We start from the raw sequence: 17,872 nt of genomic DNA, 5'->3' as shown, positions 1-17,872 counted from the left end.
GTACTTAACTGCTCTCTTTTTCTTTTCAAAGTCGCAGATGACAGCAGTCATCCTGCCCAATCATTGGCACCTGTCAGATTTTATCCCCATGCCTAGCAAGTAGTCTCTGACAGTTTCATGCCTATCACAGGTACTGGTGCTGAGTGCCACGCAGCAAAACGACAGGATTGCCTTCTCCTGCCTGGGTGCTTAGATCCCATGTAAATCCCTTTGGCTCAGAAATTGTCTTTCTTTTGCCGTCCCTTCCTCTCTCCCTCCCTTTTTCCTCCATCTCCCTGCTTTCTTCTTCCCTCCTTTTCTTCATCTGTTCTTTGCTCCCATTTTCTTTGATTTCTCTCCCTCCTTCCTTCCTTTCTCCCTTCCTCCCTCCTGACTTCCTTCTTCCCCTCCTCCTCCCTCCCTCTCTACCTCCCTCCCAACTCTCTCCTTCCCTCTCTTCTTCTCTCCCTTCCTCTTTCTCCCTCCCTCCCTATCTACCTCCCTCCCTTCCTCCCTTGCCTCCTCTCTCCCTCCATTTCTCCCTCCCTTCGTCCCTCCTTTCCTGTCTCTCCCTCCCTAATTCCCTCCCTTCCTTCCTTCTTTACTCCCTTTCTCCCTCTGTCCCGCCCTCTGTCCCTTCCTCTCTCCTTTTCTCCCTTCCTCTCTCCTTCCCTTCCTCTCTCCCTCCCTTCCTCTCTCCCTCCCTTCCTCTCTCCCTCCCCTCCTCTCTCCCTCCCTTCCTCTCTCCCTCCCTTCCTCCCTCCCTCCCCTCTCCCTCCCTCCCCTCCTCTCTCCCTCCCTTCCCTCCTCTCTCCCTCCTCCTCTCCCCCTCCCTCCCTTCCTCCGCTCCCTCCCTCCCTCCCTCTCCCTCCCCTCCTCTCTCCCTCCCCTCTCTCTCCCTCCCTTCCTCTCTCCCCCCTTCCTCTCTCCCTCCCTCCCCTCCTCTCTCCCCCCCGCCCCTCCTCCCCCCCCCCCTCTCCCTCCCTCCCCTCCTCCCTCCCTCCCTCTCCCGCCCCCCTCCTCCTCCCCCCTCTCCCTCCCCGCCTCCTCCCCCCCCCCCCCCCTCCCCCTCCCTCCCTCCCTCCCTCCTCCCTCCCGCCTCCCCCCTCCCTCCCTCCCCCCCCCTCCCTCTCTCTCCCCCCCTCCTCTCCCCTCCCTCCCCCCTCCTCCCTCCTCCCCTCCCCTCCCCCGCCTCCGCCTCCCCCCCCCCCTCTCGCCCTCCCTGCCCTTCTTCTCTCTCCTCCCTCCCCTCCCCTCTCCCTCCCTCCCTTCCCTCGCCCTCCCCCCTCCTCTCTCCGTCCCTCCCATCCTCTCTCCCTCCCGCCCCTCCTCTCTCCCTCCCCTCCTCTCTCCCCCTCCGTCCTCCCTCCCTCCCCTCCTCTCTCCCGCCCCCCCTCCTCTCTCCCCTCCCTCCCCTCCGCTCTCCCTCCCTCCCCTCCTCCCTCCCTCCCTCCCCTCCTCCCCCCTCCTCCCCTCCTCTCTCCCTCCCTCCCCCCTCTCCCTCCCCCCTCTCTCCCTCCCTTCCTCCCTCCCTCCCCTCCCCGCTCCCTCCCTCCCCTCCTCTTCCCTCCCTCCCCTCCCTCTCCCTCCCCCTTCCTCTCTCCTCCCCTCCCTCCCCCCTCTCTCCGTCCCTCCCCTCCGCTCTCCTCCCTCCCTCCCCTCCTCTCTCCCTCCCTCCCCTCCTCTCTCCCTCCCTCCCCTCCTCTCTCCGTCCCTCCCTTCCTCTCTCTCCGTCCCTCCCCTCCTCTCTCTCCCTCTCCCCTCCTCTCTCCCTCCCTCCCCTCCTCTCTCCCTCCCTCCCTTCCTCTCTCCCTCCCTCCCCCCCCCTCCCGCCTTCCTCTCTCCTCCCTCCCCTCCTCTCTCCTCTCTCTCCCTCCCTTCCTCTCTCCCTCCCTCCCCTCCTCTCTCCCTCCCCCCCTCCTCTCTCCCTCCCTTCCTCCCTCCTCCCCTCCTCCCCCCTCCCCTCCTCTCTCCCTCCCCGCCTCCTCTCCTCTCGCCCGCCCCTCCTCCTCCCTCCCCCCTCTCCCTCCCCCCCCTCCCCCTCCCCCCTCCCTCCTCCCCCCCCCTCCCTCGCTCCCTCCCCCCCTCCTCTCCCCCTCCCCCCCCCCCCTCCCCTCCTCCTCTCCGTCCCTCCCCTCCTCTCTCCGTTCCCTCCCCCCTCTCCTCTCCCGTCCTCCCGTCCTCCTTCCGTCCCCCCGCCCTCTCTCCCTCCTCCCTCCCCTCCTCTCTCCTCCCTCCCTCCCCTCCTCTCCCTCCCTCCCCTCCTCTCTCCCTCCCCCCCTCCTCCTCGCCTCCCGCCCCTCCTCCTCTCCTCCCCTCCCCCTCTCTCCCTCCCCCTCCCCGCCCTCCCTCCCCGCCTCCCTCCGCCTCCCGCTCCTCCTCCCCTCCCCTCCTCTCTCCGCTCCCTCCCTTCCTCTCTCCCTCCCTTCCTCTCTCCCTCCCTTCCTCTCTCCCTCCCTTCCTCTCTCTCCCTCCCCCCCTCCTCTCCCCCTCCTCCCCTCCTCTCCCCTCCCTCCCCTCCCTCCCCTCCCTCCCCTCTCTCTCCCGCCCTCCCTCCTCTCTCCCGCCTCCCCCCCTCCCTCCCTCCCCTCCTCTCTCCCTTCCTGTGGCCACTGCCCTCATCATTCCTCATTAGTGAGCTCAACCTTCTTTTGAGTTTTGCCAGGAGAATCCATTGTTTGCACTTTATACAGGAGCATGGTCTCTGGTGTTCCCTGAATCTCTGTAGAGTGTCGCTACCACGTGTCTGAATGAGCAAGCTGTCCCTTGGGGACCTTGGACTGCAGTGGAACTGGGCTGCATTTGGAGCAAAGCCATGAGATGACCAGCATGCCAACAGGAAGTGGCAGCTGCTCTGATGGACCCCATCACCTCAGGAGGGCAGCATTGGGAGACCTTATTTCTTGCTCTCCTGGAGGCCAGAGCTGGTTGTTTTGGTCTGTGACCACTGCCCATGCAGTCACTCAGAGCCCTGGCTCCTTCCGTGACCTGGCTCCAGCTCCGTCTGTATGTAGCCGCTGGGGAGAGAGAAGACAGGGTCCACCATGAGAGGTATGTGTGACCTGGGCTGGAGGGAGCACATGCCCCTCTCCGCTCATGCTCACTTGGCTGGAATCTGGTCACATCACGCCCGCTGCGAGGGAGGCTGGGAATTGTGGCCTAGGAAGAACTGGGGAGCAACCGTATGACTGGGTGCTCCTCCTTTCATCCCCAAAGACTGAGGCTAACGTGTTCTGGGAGAAGAAAACAGAGAACAAGACCCGTCATAAGGAAGATGGCTAGCATCTGTTGAATGCTTGCTCTACAGATACAAACGTTATGCATAGATTATCTTGTTTAACCTGCACAATGACAAATGAGCTCTTACCAGCCCCATTTCCTAGACGAGCAAACCAGGCACAGAGGAGTTAACTTCCTCAAGGCCCAGAGCCTGGTAAAAGGTGCCACTGAGGGTCATACTGTGCTTGTCAGCTTTATTAAGGTTGATTGACAAATTTAAAGATTGTCAACATGTATGGTATACCACTTAGTGTTTTGCTATGTGGTATTGTGCAATGATTAAATCAAGCTAATTAACATTTCCATCCCCACACATACTTTTTTGTTGTAATGAGAATATTTAAGATCCACTCACTTAGCAACTTTCAAGTACACTAGAGTCACCAGGCTGCCCCATAGGTCTTCAGAATGTGACCCTCCTAACTGAAACTTTGGAACTGTTGACCAATATCTCCTCGTTTCCTCTCCTGCAGCCCCCCAGCCCCTGGTAACCACCCTCCCACTCTGTTTTATGAGGTTGACTTTTTAAGAATCTGCCTATAGGTAAAATTATGAAGTATTTGTCTTTTCTGGTTTTTGTTTTGTTTTGTTTTTGAGACGGAGTCTCAAAACTGGCTGGAGTGCAGTTGTACGATCTCGGCTCACTGCAACCTCTGCCTCCTGGGTTCAAGTGATTCTCCTGTCTCTGCCTCTCCAGTAGCTAGGATTACAGGCTCGTGCCACCACACCTGGATAATTTTTGTATTTTTAGTAGAGATGGGGTTTCACTGTGTTGGCCAGGCTGGCTGGTCTTGAACTCCTGACCTCGTGATTCACCTGCCTCGGCCTCCCAAAGTACCAGGATTACAGGCATGAGCCACTGTGCCTGGCCCATCTTTCTGTGTTTTTTAAATGTAGGTTTTAATTTTTGTGGGTCCATAATAGGTATATGTATTTTGGAGGTTTACATTTTGACAGACATGCAGTGCATAATTATGGCGTCAGGGGTATGTCTTTCTGTGTGCTTAACCGTTATACTACTGTCTATATTAGAATAAGTAGAATCTGATCTTAATTAAGTTTTATGTTATATGAACACTTTTATGGAAAAATTGAAAACATACAAATTAAAAATATCCATAACTTACAATTTGGAGACAGCCTCCTATTTTCCCAGAATGTTCTTGTTAGGACTCATGCAGGCGTGATGTATCCTTTCTGCAAAAGGCCCCTCTACCCAGGGAGTTCTGCAGCCTCTCAGTTGCTTGGCACGTGCCAGAAGCTATGCGGGCTCAGCTGTCACCACTGTCGGGCAGAGAAATGCACGGCAAGTCCATCCTGGTTGGTCTCTTAAGGGTGGTGAGACAGTAAAATTCTCCTTTCCCTTCTGGCATTTGCACACCAGAGGCTGACTATGCTGGTCAAAGGAGAGCTGTTATTTGAGAAGGGAAAACAGTGCAAGTCCTAGATAAATAAAAGCAGGGTGACTGACCACCAGAGAACCCGTGTTTTATTCCTGTCATTCCCGGGGCTCCACGTCTCCTGAAATGCATGATGCAGGGTTAGTGTGGCCTGAGGCATTGCTCTGGCAGAGGTAGGAAGGAGCAAGAGTGCTTGCCCTCTGTAAACTGAGTGGGTCCATGGATGTCCGTGTAGTCAAGGACTCCGGCCATCAGCCAGGTACCTGCTAGTATAAATGGACAGAGCTGGCGGGTGGGCCCCGATTGCAGGTTTGTGAGCCATGGCAGTGTCACCTAGGTGTGCTGCTCAGGAGCCCTCTCAAGAATTCAATGTGGCCTGAGCATCCCCCAAAACCCCCACCCCTCGCCCAACTCTGCCATTGCTTGCCTGCCTGCCTGCCTGCCTGCCTGCCTGCCTTCCTTCCTTCCTTCCTTCCTTCCTTCCTTCCTTCCTTCCTTCCTTCCTCCCCAGAGTCTCACTGCGTCACCCAGGCTGGAGTCCAGTGGCACGATCTTGGTTCATTGTAACCTCTGCCTCCTGGGTTCAAGCAGTTCTCCTGCCTCAGCCTCCCCAGTAGCTGGGATTACAGGCATGTGCCACCACACCTGGCTAATTTTTTTTTTTTTTTTTTTTTTTTTTTTGTATTTTTGATAGAGATGGGGTTTCACTATGTTGGCCAGGCTGGTCTCAAACTCCTGACCTCAAGTGATCTACCCACCTTGGCCTCCCAAAGTGTTGGGATGACAAGCGTGAGCCACCACCCCAGCCTGCTTGTGTTTCTTTCCTCTCCCCCAGGCATAACCAGAATGAATGGCAGATTTACTGCCACACTTTAATGGGCTGATCTTTCCCTCCAACTTCCTCCTGCTGTAACCCACCAAGCCGTCACACGAGCCCAAAAGAAAGTCTCCCGGGCCCCCTCTTCCCTCCCTTCCCTGCCTCTCACCTTCTTTCCTTCAAGATGCCCATCTTCTCCCCACCAACCCCTAAAGCACACCAGAGCAGCAGAAGCACCTTTCAGCCTGCCAGTTGTGTGTTGAAATGGCTAGTGTTCTGCTTGGCCCATCATCTGGAAAGTGAGCGAATGAGAAGCACAGAAAATATTCCTGAGGTTGTTTTTTTAGTTTCATTGGTGGCTCCCAGGTTTCCCCTGTCTGTGTGTGTGTGTGGGGAGGAGGGGTGCAGAGGGTGGTGCTCGGAGGGGGAGGGTCTGGGTCTAGATGCCTTTTCTGCCACTCGGTGATGTGGCCACTCAGTGATGTTAACCTCAGGCAGATTCCTGGGTGACCTAGGCTCCCATCTCTTGATCTGTGTGTGTGGAGGGTGAGAGGGCGCATAGGAATAGTCCAAATTCCTAGTTCCTTTTCTGCAATTTCAGAATCCAAAAAGCGCTTCGAAAACATGTGCTTGAAAAACCTGCGATTGGGGCCCACCCACCAGCTCTGTAATTTTTACTAGCAGGTACCTGACTGATGGCCAGAGTCCTTGTTCACACGGACGTCTACGGACCTACCCGGCTTACAGAGGACGAGGGCTATTGCTCCCTCTTACCTCAGCCACATCAACACCTTTGAACCACACTAACCCTGCACCATGTATTTCATGAGCCACAGAGCCCTGGGAATGGCAGGAATAAAATACAAGTTCTCCCGTGGTCAATGACCCTGCTGTTAGTTACCCAGGTCTATGCACTGTTTTCCCTCCTCAAATAACAGCTGTCCTTTGACCAGCACAATTTACCTCTGGTGTGCAAATGCCATAAGGGAAAGAGGAGTTTTACTGTCTCACCACCCATAAGACCGCTCTTTTTAGTGAGGTTGGTGCCATAATTCCTTTCTGAACTGATGTGAAGTTACCTAGGGCTTTGTTTGTCCTGCGTCACGGGACTATTCATACATTTTGGTTAAGAAACATGGATCTGTTGTTGACAGGCATGGCCTTAGACCTCGCTGGAGATGATACATAATAGAAGGCTATAGCAGCCGAATTACTAAAATCCCCCAGGTCCTGAATTCTGAAGCCTCATTCTGTGTATGTGGTTGGCTGCTGTTGTTAATTTCTGGCTGGATCCCGACCTCCACTGGAGGTTCTTGGCCAGAGGCTGGCTCCCTCTTCGCTAAAGAAGTGTTGAAGAAAGGATTTGCCCCTCATTGAGGCTGTCCTCGCCTCCACCAGCAGCGAAGATGAACCGGAAAGGAATTAGCGTTCTCACCTGCTGGCTCTCCTTTGTTTAGTGTCCCCACCTGCACCTGCACCTGCAACCCTCCTTCCGCATGCTACAGACTCCCACGTACCGTCACTCCTGAGCACCCACCATGTCTGTGAGTGGCCTGTTAGATACATGCTCAGGCATTGTCCTGGCAAAGGGCCTGAGCATGGAGCCTCCCTGGCTCAGCGTGCATGCACAGGGCCCACTGGCAGATTCACGGGGGTCAGTCTGGAAATGGACATTAGACTCAAGCATCGTGACTGGGGGCAGAGGGGTCAAGCATCGTGAGTAGCGGTCAGAGTCCCCACCCCGCCACCTTGTCCTCTGGCTCTGTATTGAGCAGTTGCTACGCACAGGGCTCATTGACCAAGAGGTTATTTCTGACCCTACCCTGTTGTCTTGCTCAGTCTCTATATGCAGAAGATTCCCATAGCTGTTTTTTGTTTTGTTTTTGTTTTTTTTCTTTTGAGACAGGGTCTCTGTCACTCAGGCACTATCTCAGCTCACTGCAACCTCCAACTCCCCGGTTCAAGCGATTGTCCTGCCTCAGCCTCTGGAGTAGCTGGGACTGCAGGCGCCCACAACCACACCAGGCTAATTTTTGTGTTTTTTGGTAGAAACAGGGTTTCGCCGTGTTGGCCAGGCTGGGCTCGAACTCCTGACCTCGAGTGATCCACATGCCTCGGGCTCCCAAAGTGCCGAGATTACAGGTGTGAGCCACAGTGCCTGGCCCCCTAATGGCTGGTTTTGATACTTATTTTAAAGTGAGCCCCTAACTGTAACCATGATGTTCAGGGTGAATGAACATCAGTTCTCCTATAAATCAATGACTACTCTGTGTTTTAAGAGGTGGATGGAGGGTTCATGCTGAAGAGTTTAGAGAAGAGTTGCATGTTCATTTGTGTGGTCCCGACTTTACCTGATGCAGGAGCCACTGGGAGAATGATCAACATACGCTGGCAGTCGGGGTGATGACATGGTCACATGGATGTGTTGTCAGCGGTGACAGTTTGACAGTTTGGATAGTGCCGTAAAATGTGACCACAGGGATGGTGTCGTGTACGAGAAAAGTACCACAGTCAGGTGCATGTTCCTCTTCTAGGCATTGAGGTCTTGAAGGAGGAGCCTCACGGCTTGCAGTTTCGAACACAGGAAGTCTGTCCTATGACCAAATGTGTGGAAAATGAGGCAGGCACAGCAGGCTGCCTTAGACCTGTCAGGCTTCCCACAACCCCCTGGGGGCGCTGTTGGGCACTGTTAGCAAATGCAGTTTCCTGAACCCCACCGTCCACCCACCCAATCAGTATTCTTGGGGGCTGAGGGCGGGTGTGTGGGGCGTGTGTGTTTTACAAGCTCCGTTAGAGAGTGTTACAGCAAGGTTTGAGAAGCAAAGCCACCGTCGAAGCCTTGATTAACTCAAAGGCTGCAACCAAAAAAGCCTGAGGAACACCCGAGATCTTTAACGACGGCAGCCTGTGCCAGTCTTGAGAAACTTCCCTGTCAACGTCTCCCATCAATAAGCTGTTGTATTTGAAGCAGCGGGAGAGGAGCTTCGGGGCTGTTTAATTTAACACACCAAGCCTGAAATTCAGAGTTTTCCTGTGATTGACTGTAGCTCATCTTGGAAAAATAAGTATGTATCACTTGCTGAAGGTTGTCAGAATGTAATGCTCTTTAAAACCATAACATTTTAAATCTGCCAGCCCCAGCATGCGTCCTGCTCAAGGCTTTCTCTTCTCGTGGAGTTTTTTTCCCTTCTGTTCTGTGGCTTTGAGGTGACATCATCATGAGAAGGATTGTAATGGGGTTTTTATAAAACGGGTACTGGCTGGGCGCAGTGGCTCACACCTGTAATCCCAGCACTTTGGGAGGTCAATGCAGGTGGATCACTTGAGGCCAGGAGTTCAAGACCAGCCTGGCCAACATGGCAAAACCCTGTCTCTACTAAAAATACAAAAATTAGTCGGGCGTGGTGGCACAAGCCTGTACTCTCAGCTACTTCGGAGGCTGAGGCAGGTGAATCTCTTGACCCCGGAAGGCAGAGGTTGCAGCGAGTAGAGATTGTGACACTGCACTCCAGCCTGGGCGACAGAGAGAGACTCCATCTCAAAAAAGCAAAAACAAACAAACAAACAAAACAAAACAAGGGCACGACTTCTTGTCCTCTGGATCTTGGTGAAACCTCAGGGAGATGGAGCAGGTCAAAAGGATTCAATGAGAAATGCTCCACCAGCAGCCCCAGACTCCTCAGAAAGGAAGAAGCTCTGAGGACGGTCCTCTACTAATTGAGTAATTACTCTCTAAAGACAAAACTATGCTCTTTTGCATTATTATTATTTTTTTTTAACATCACAAGTGCATTACCTGAGCCAGGGTTGGCACACCTGTGGCCCTGGACCTAGGTCTGGTCTGCACATGTGTTTTGTTTAGTTTGCTGTATTCTTACAATATTGAATTACTTGTTGATATTTAACATGGAACACTTTTACATAAATATCCAGAATTTAGACCTCTCTTGGAAAAAAAAAAAGAAAAGAAAGAAATGCAGCAACCAGCATAGGCCTGTATTTACCACGGTGGCTGTGTTCACCTCCCACTCCACCTGCTGGGCCCCGGAAGGCGTTTGCGCCTCCCACCGCTGATCAGGAACAGAGGTGAGGCTTGTGTTTTTTAAGTCTCTTGAGAGATGGAATTTCCGTACTTGGCTTTGCTTTGAGTTTTTAGCGTCTGCCCTCTGTAATGCCCCGTGAATTCTTTTCTTTTCTTTCTTTTTTTTTGAAACAGAGTTTTGCTCTTCTCGCCCAGGCTGGAGTGCAATGAATGGTGCTGTCTCAGCTCACTGCAACCTCTGCCTCCCAGGTTCAAGCGATCCTCCTATCTCACCCTCTTGAGTAGCTGGGATTACAGGTGCCCACCACCATGACAAGCTAATTTTTTTGTATTTTTAGTAGAGACAGGGTTTAACCATGTTGGCCAGGTTGGTCAGGAGGGTAATCTGCCCACCTCAGCCTCCCGCAGTGCTGGGTTTATAGGCATGAGCCCCCGCGCCCGGCCTCTGAGTTATTTTCATAAATAATTTTCAAGAGTAGATCACTGCATAGCCAATGGAAGATCCTGAGTGGACGCCCCTCCTCCAGGGTTACAGTGCGTGTGTGTGGCTGTCAGCCAATCGGCTTTTCCGCAGCTCCTGGCTGAAACCTCTGTGAAACCTGCAGCACCTGGGCTGGAAGGATCCCTCTCAGGGACACTCAGGGCCGCAAGTCCTGCTGTGTAGCTCTTCAGTGCATTTGATGAGGTGTCCGGTGTCAGATTCCAGAACTACTGCTGATGTCCGGCGTGGCATGTCAGGGCGGGCACAGCTCTCCTGCTCCGTGTGAGTGTCTGGCCCTGCCTTCCTGTGTGCTGCGTCGTCCTGAGGTGGGTGGGAATCGTGGCAGTGGATCTGGGCTCCCCACTCGACCTGGGTGGCCTCAGAGGCTGGAGGGGGCAGTGGTTCCCAGTGTTCTCTTCTTAGAAGGAGGAAACCACTTTTTCCAGAAGACACCGACTGCTGGTCTCTCCCTCCCATCTTGTTAAGTGAAAGGGGTCCCGAGCCAGACCCCAAGAGAGGGTTCTTGGATCTGTCGCAAGAAAGAATTCAGTGCGAGTCAGTAAAGTGAAAGCAAGTTTATTAAGAAAGTGAAAGAATAAAGAATGGCTGCTCTGTAGACAGAGCACCGTGAGGGCTGCTGGTTGCCCATTTTTATGGTTATTTCTTGGTGATATGCTAAACAAGGGGTGGATGACTCACACCTCCCATGTTTAGACCATATAGGGCAACTTCCTGACGTTGCCATGGCATTTGTAAACTGTCATGGCACTGGTGGGAGTGTAGCAGTGAGGACGACCAGAGGTCACTCTTGCTGCCCTCTTGGTTTTAGTGGGTTTTGGCCGGCTTTACTGCGACCTGTTTTATCATCAAGGTCTTTATAACCTCTGTCTTGTGCCGGCCTCCTGTCTCATCCTGACTTAGAATGCCTTCACCATCTGGGAATGCAGCCCAGCAGGTCTCAGCCTCAGTTTACCCAGCTGCTATTCAAGATGGAGTTCCTCTGGTTCAAACGCCTCTGGTAATCTCAGTGGCCCGACTTGGGTCAAACGTTGGCAGGGGAGAACAGGATAACAGTGTTCGTTCTCTATTGCATGCAACAAATCACCACAAACTCAGAAGCTTGAAGCCACACCCATCTGCCATCTGGCAGTTTCTAGTGGGTCCAGGCTCTGGGCACAGCCCAGGTGGGTCCTCAGCTCAGGGTCTCAAGTCCCACCAGGCTGCACTCTGGGTGGCCAGGCCACATTCTCATCTAGAGCATGGTTGGTGGCAGGGTTCAGTTTCCTAAGGCCATTGTTTTCTCCCTGGTTGTTGGCCAGAGGCCACCTCAGCTCTTAGAAGCTGACGGAACAGATGCCTCTGGATGTGTGATTGAGTTACATCTCAATAAACCCACTGGAAGCTAAAAGTGCACGTAACAGCCTGCGCAACACAGTGAAACCCCATCTTCAGAAAAAATACAAAAATTAGCCAGATAAGAAGCACGTGCCTGTATTTCCAGCTACATGGGAGGCTGAGGTGGGAGGATCTCTTGAGCCCAGGAGGTTGAGGCTGCAGTGAGCTGTGATCGCACCACTGTACTCCAGCTTGGGTGACAGAGCGAGACCCTGTCTCAAAAAAAAAAAAGAAGAAGAAGAAGAGAAAATGCACTTAATACACCAACCTCCGGAGCATCACAGCTTAGCCCAGCCTACCTTAACAGTGCTCAGAACTCTTACACTAACCTACAGCTGGGCAAAGTCATCCAACACAAAGCCTGTATTAGAGTACAGTTTTGCATATCTCATATAATTTATCAACTACTGTACTGAGAGTAAAAATAGAATGGTTGTATGGGTGCCTGAAGTTCAGTTTGTACCGAAAGCATCTCACTCTCACACCATTGGAAAATGGAAAAACTTGAAGCTGAACCATCATAAGTCAGGACTGATTGTGGTTTGCTGCCCCTCGGCCTGGCAACACGGGTGTCCTCTGCTCTGCTCTGCTGAGATGATGTCCTGTGTGACATCACCCTGTCGAGGGAGCCACATCCCCGGACCTTTACCATATTCTGTTGGTTGGAGGCAAGTCCACCCACACTCATGTCACAGGCCAGGGTTCCTGGGGTCAGCCCAGGGTGCATCTGCCACACCACAACTGGCTCGGACAAATCAGAACCAACTTTTGGAAGTGGAGACAGGGTCTTCTTCCCAGACCGTGTTGCAGAGGGGTAGAACTTCAAACATTCACGGTTCTCTTGTTGAAGAGGAGGCGCTGAGTGCCTGGCGAGAGTGTCGGTTATACATAGCTGTGTAACTAAGAATCCCAAAAGTCAGTGCCTTACAACTACCACTATTTTATTTGTTTGCAATTTTCTGAGTCTGCAGTTTGAGCTGGGTTTGCAGGGTGGTGCTTCTGCTGGTTTGGGGCGTGGCCTGGGGCCACTGGTCCAGCGAGGTTCTTCTGGCAGCTGGCCTGGAGCTGGATAGTCCTAGACGGCCTCACTCGTGCTGGTCATTGGTCAGTGCCCGTGTTCACATGGCCTCCCTTCCCCCAGGAGGCTAGCCCAGGCTTTGCTTTACCTGGCGGTCTCCAGGGCTCTAACAGAGCTGGGGGCCATGGAAGCTCTAAGAGCTTTTGAAGCTTTGCATGGAAGGCAGACCGCATCACTTCTGATATGTCCTGTCAGTCAAAGCAAATTACCGACCAAGTCAGAGTCATCGGGTCAGGGTGGGGAATAGACCACACCCGCTCAATGGGGAGAGTGGCAGTGTCATATTGCAAAGAGACATGCATACAGGGGTAGAGGGTGTGGCCACCTTTGCAAACCGTCTACACTGGCAAGCAAACGACAGAGTCTGTGTCCACGTGGATTTCTCATGTCCACAGGCGCGTGTCCAGCAGATTCCCAATGTAGCTGCATAGGAGCTTTTAGTCCAGAAGAAAAGAATCCCAGAGCTTCAGGGAGTGACTTATGATTCAAGAGAGTGTTTGCTTTTTCTAGTGGTTTTCTTTTCCTTCTTTCTGCCAGTCATCCAGGGTTTTATTAAGCCAGCAGCCAAGATGTTGCTTACTCATAACCCCCCTCTCTCTTGCTTTATTTAAGTCTGTGTTTTCTCGTTCACTCTTCTCTGCAGAGAGAAAAGAAGAGTATGTTTTATCACAACCTGTTCCTAGAAACTCTGTAATTCAGGATTTTGTGGTAAAAGGGCCATACATTCTGTAAGAATAGCAAGCAGAGCGGGGAAGGAGGGCACTGGGTTTCCACCAACGTCTCCACGTGAGAGAAATCAAAGATATGGCCGGCATCATAAAATAATATACCCAGCTATAAGCATCTCAAATAATTTTAATCAGAATGTTGTTCTGCCCTGAAACGGGAATAAACGTATTTTTATTATAAAACGACCACCAATTTACTATAAAGTATAAACATAATCTATAAAAATATAATTCTACTGTACCATAAATATTACTGTGTATATTGCCAGCTATAAAAGGCATTCAACATTTAATTAACAATAATTTGGAGAATATGTTTATGTTCCTTTTTAACAGCAAGAGCATTGTGTATTGATCTTAGACATTGCTGCCTTCTTGGAATTTACGTGGGCTGTAGGGGAATAACCATGGTAACGAGAGCTAAGTATGTGCTGGGCTTTGCTCAACATTCTTTGTTTGCAGTAACTCGTTTGCTATCCTCTCAACACCCTAGGAAAGAAGTATGTGATTACCCCTGATTGACAGTTGAGGAGCTGAGGCACAGGGAGGGTTAGAAACTGACCCACTGCCGCTCACGTGAAGGGTAGGGTGTGAATATAAACCCGCGCCTCCTGCATCAAGAACTCTGCTGTTGATTTATGTGCACGCATGGAGAGTAATGACTGGTCCCCTCCTCTCCCTGAATACCCTTTAACAGTCAAAATACTTCTAATTTTTTTCTCCAATCCTGAAATCCTGAAGGGCTTTGATATTAAAACCAGGTCAGCAGGAGCACTCTCTCATGGCTGCGCCAAGGGTCTGCAAGCCTTCCTCAGTAATGAGCCTAAGCGGAAACACAGCCGGAAGCTGAGCTGCAGAAAGACCAGAAGAACAAAGGGCTGTTACATCCCCCTCCCTCACTTCTTCATTCTGGGAGCCCCTGGGACTTGGGGCAGGGCTGGGTTTACCGATTAAGTACCCATCACTCCTCCACAGTTGGGAAATGTGGGGCCCAGAGAGGCTCACTAGCTTGCCCAAGGCCACACAGCAAAGTGAGGTCATTCAGAAGAATTTGAACCCAGATCTGGCTCTGAAGCACTAGTGCTTTCCACTGCACCAGACACTACCTGTATTGTGAGGACAGGCTTGGCTCTGCACCCAGGGAAGAGGACAGAACAACACAAAGGAAAAGAAATGGGGTGGGGGTCATGTTGTGTGGGACTCAGACTCTGGGGTAAGACCGAAGTTCACATCTGAGGCTCCACTTATGAGAGGGAAGAAATTGTGGATCTGAGAGTCCTTGGGAAGACAAGTGGTCTTGTTGATCTAGGGAAGGGAGTTGGTGGCTCCAGTATTTTTTATGATGTTCATCCCAGCATATGTGTGTGTGTGCATGTGCATGTGTGTGCGCGCATGTGTGTGCATGTGGGTGTGTACATGTGTGTGTACATGTGTCTGTGTGTGTGTGTGTCTGTGCATATATATTATTTCCCATTCAGTCTCAATGTTTGCATTAACTCCCATCCCTCCTAAAAGTCACTCTCTCCAGGTCCAGGAGGCAGACAACGGCAAGACCAGCAGCTAATGCAGACACAGGGTCTTGGGTGCATTTGCAAAATCTCCCTTCATCAGTGATTTATGTCTACTTCTCCCTCCTTTTTCTGCAGGAGTTTGTTCATCTGGCAAAGAGACTGGTTAGTGATCCTGCATTAGAGAAGGAAATTGTAGGGAACGGACGGGAATACGTGAGAATGTATCATTCATGGCAGGTGGAAAGAGACACCTACCAACAGCTCATCAGCAAGCTGGAAGGAAGCACTGAAGACTGAGGGCCCTGCCTCATCAGACACCTGCTCTCCGACACACGGCTCTGGTGGACACTCAGAGACAGAGTTCTGGGTAACGTGGGTCCCGTGCCATTCATATAAAACCAGCCTCAGCAGAATCCTAGAAAATGTTGGTCGTGAGTCCCCAGAGCCACTGCGTTTATCCCATATCCTTCTGTGCGTTCAGATGCTGTCCCAGGTGTGTTCACCGGCCAGTCCTGATGGAGGTGCATGAGTGACTGGGTTGACCGGGACAGGGAAAGGGGAACTGGTTTTCAGGGAATTTGGGAGAGAATTTGATTACCTGCTTTAGGGCTTTGGTGCAGACAATAGAGGCTTATTTTCAAGCAGTCACGGTTCAGACTCCCCCGACCTGCCTTCTGACTGACCTCTACCCATCATTGCCAGTTTGAAAGGCAAAAGCAAAACACAGACATGTCAGCTGAGCTGGGTCCTAGCAGGATTTTTGTTGTGATCTCAGGACTCTGACAGGCATATGGGTGGCCCCAGGCTTCTCTGAACAATAGAAAGTGCTGTGAGTGAGCTCACGCCCAGCACCTCTCACTTTTCAATGGTGGAATTGAAAGTTGTGCTTTTTAGAAAAGTGGCCAGGCTGCTTGTAGGCCCTGCCCACCTCTTGGCTGAATTCGAGTGGAAAACCAGGTAGGAACAAGTGCCACGTCACATGTAGCCTGCAAAACACTCAAGTGACCCTGAGATGGAGGCCTGGGACTTTGGGTCCAGGGTGGGCCCTTCCCCTTCCCACATCAGGAACCCAGGGATGGGTGTTGGAAGGGTCACCAGCCTCCAGCCCTTGGCAGGATGGAGCTCAGTTCTGGAGGGCTTTGCAGCCACACAGTGAGGTCAGCCCGTGCCAGCCCTGCCATCATGGTAATGGTGGCCTCGCCCCATCCATGTCATCCATGTCACATGAGAACGTGCAGTCTTCCTTGTCCTCTGCTACTGGAATTTGCCTGGGAAAACCTCCACTGAATACTGAAATGGTTGCATGCCGGTAGGTTCCTTACAACAAATGGGGAAGGCGGTGTTTCCCACCTCTTGTGGGTAGAAAGCAGTCTGCTTTAGGGAGGCGAGAAGGCACAGCCAGGGCAGAGCGTTGCCATGGGAAGCATTCGGTGAAAGCGGGTGCAGGCGCTTAGGAGGGCCGAGGGAGAAGATTCCACCGGCGCTGTCTTGGCTTCAAGTTTTAGGATGTCTGAACTTTCTGCTTTCATGTTTTCAACCGTCATTTTTTTTTTTTAATGGCACAACCTACATCTTGTTTTTAAAAGAAGTAGCCTGAAGTTAAACTTCTTAAGCTCTGGTGCCCTGGGGATGAGAACAGCGAGCTTGGATCTTATGCCGTGTAATTTGATGTTTCATTCTACTGCCTCCATCGTGGAACAGAATCGCTTTCCAGAAAGGCAGTTAGCTGGAAACAGCAGAGGCTCCCAGCAGTGAGAGGGCTGGTCAACAATGCCTCCCATCGTACCCCCACCCCTTGTGTTTGTCCTCTGAGGGACCCAAGGGTTATGGCTTTCATGTCTAGGCGTGGGACAGAGGAGGGAGAGGCAGAGCCTGGGCCCGGAGCGGACAGCCTGGTCTGAATCTGGAGTAATTAATACCACCCAAAGAAAAGGTCCTGCCAGGTCCAGTCTTGTCTTAGATCTGAAGATGCTGCTATTTACAAAACGCTGATCATCCAAAAGCTTGAATCTGTTCCTCCTTGAATGACCCTGTAGATGCTTGACCTCCACCGTACCTCCACATCACCATTTATGTCTTTGTAGGAAAACGTGCACACGCCCCATGCACTGTGGGGGAAGGGCGTGTTTTTACATTAATAAAGTCTGTCACCATTAGCCATATGAAAGTAGCCTCTGTTTCTTCCCACAGTCAGCAGTGTTCTGCAGGGAGCAGATCCCTTCCCCACCCGCCAGACCTCACATCTTCAAAGGAAGCACAGACACTCTAGCATCTAGTTAAGTGGGGGTTAAAATGCAGCCACTATTTTAATACCCAAGTATAGATGTAAAACCAGGGCTTTTTCATGAGGGTTCTACATGGTGTCAGTTTCATACTTGGTTCACTTTATGTTTAAACATTTATTTATTTTTATTATTATTTTTGAGACAGAGTCTTGCTCTGTCACCCAGGCTGGAGTGCAGTGGTGCGATCTCAGCTCACTGCAGCCTCTGCTACCTGGGTTCAAGTGATTCTCCTGCCTCATCCTCCTGAGTAGCTGGGATTATAGGTGCCCGCCACCATGCGTGGCCTAAACATGTATTTGTTTTTATTTGTATATGGTATTTGTATTTTTATTTGTATTTTTAGTAGAGATGGGGTTTCACCATGTTGGTCAGGCTGGTCTCGAACTCCTGACCTCAAGTGGTCCGCCCGCCTTGGCCTCCCAAAGTGCTGAGATTACAAGTATGAGCCACCACGCCTGACCTAAACATGTATTTATTTTTATTTGTATATATTCATGGGGCACACATGCAGTTCTGCTCTGTTGATATATTGCACGGTGGTGAGGTCAGGGTCTTCGGGGCATCGATCACTGGGCAATGCACACCATGCCCGCCAAGCAACCCTCATCCTCCCCTCTTCCCTCTCAGCCCTCGAAGGCCCAGCATTCCACACTCTGCTTCCATGTGTACACATTATTTAGCTCCCGCTTACAAGGAAAATTTGCAAGATTTGTCTTTCTGTTTCTAAGTTGTATCACTGAATATAATAATGACCTCCACTTCTATCCATGTTGCTGCAAAAGACATGATTTCCTTCCTTTTCATGGCTGAATAGTATTCATTGTGTATATATATTCCACATTTTTTTTTGGACGGAGTTTTGCTCTTGTTGCCCATG

At 51.7% G+C, this 17,872-nt stretch overlaps 1 protein-coding gene across 4 annotated transcripts in view; it reads left to right on the top strand.

The window, feature by feature from the left end:
- Nucleotides 1-16,872, top strand: part of GLT1D1 (glycosyltransferase 1 domain containing 1) — a 117,213-nt gene extending 100,341 nt beyond the window's left edge. For all 4 annotated transcript variants that reach the window (XM_010388769.2, XM_030939930.1, XM_030939929.1 and 1 more), the window contains one exon: nucleotides 14,846-16,872. In XM_010388769.2, coding sequence (XP_010387071.2) covers nucleotides 14,846-15,007 — 162 coding nt within the window. In that variant the 3' untranslated portion in view covers nucleotides 15,008-16,872. The remainder of the gene's footprint in view (nucleotides 1-14,845) is intronic.
- Nucleotides 16,873-17,872: the final 1,000 nt, after the last annotated feature.

Source organism: Rhinopithecus roxellana, chromosome 10 (assembly GCF_007565055.1).
Source record: "Rhinopithecus roxellana isolate Shanxi Qingling chromosome 10, ASM756505v1, whole genome shotgun sequence".
NCBI lineage: Eukaryota > Metazoa > Chordata > Mammalia > Primates > Cercopithecidae > Rhinopithecus > Rhinopithecus roxellana.
This window is presented reverse-complemented; position numbering and strand designations above follow the sequence as displayed.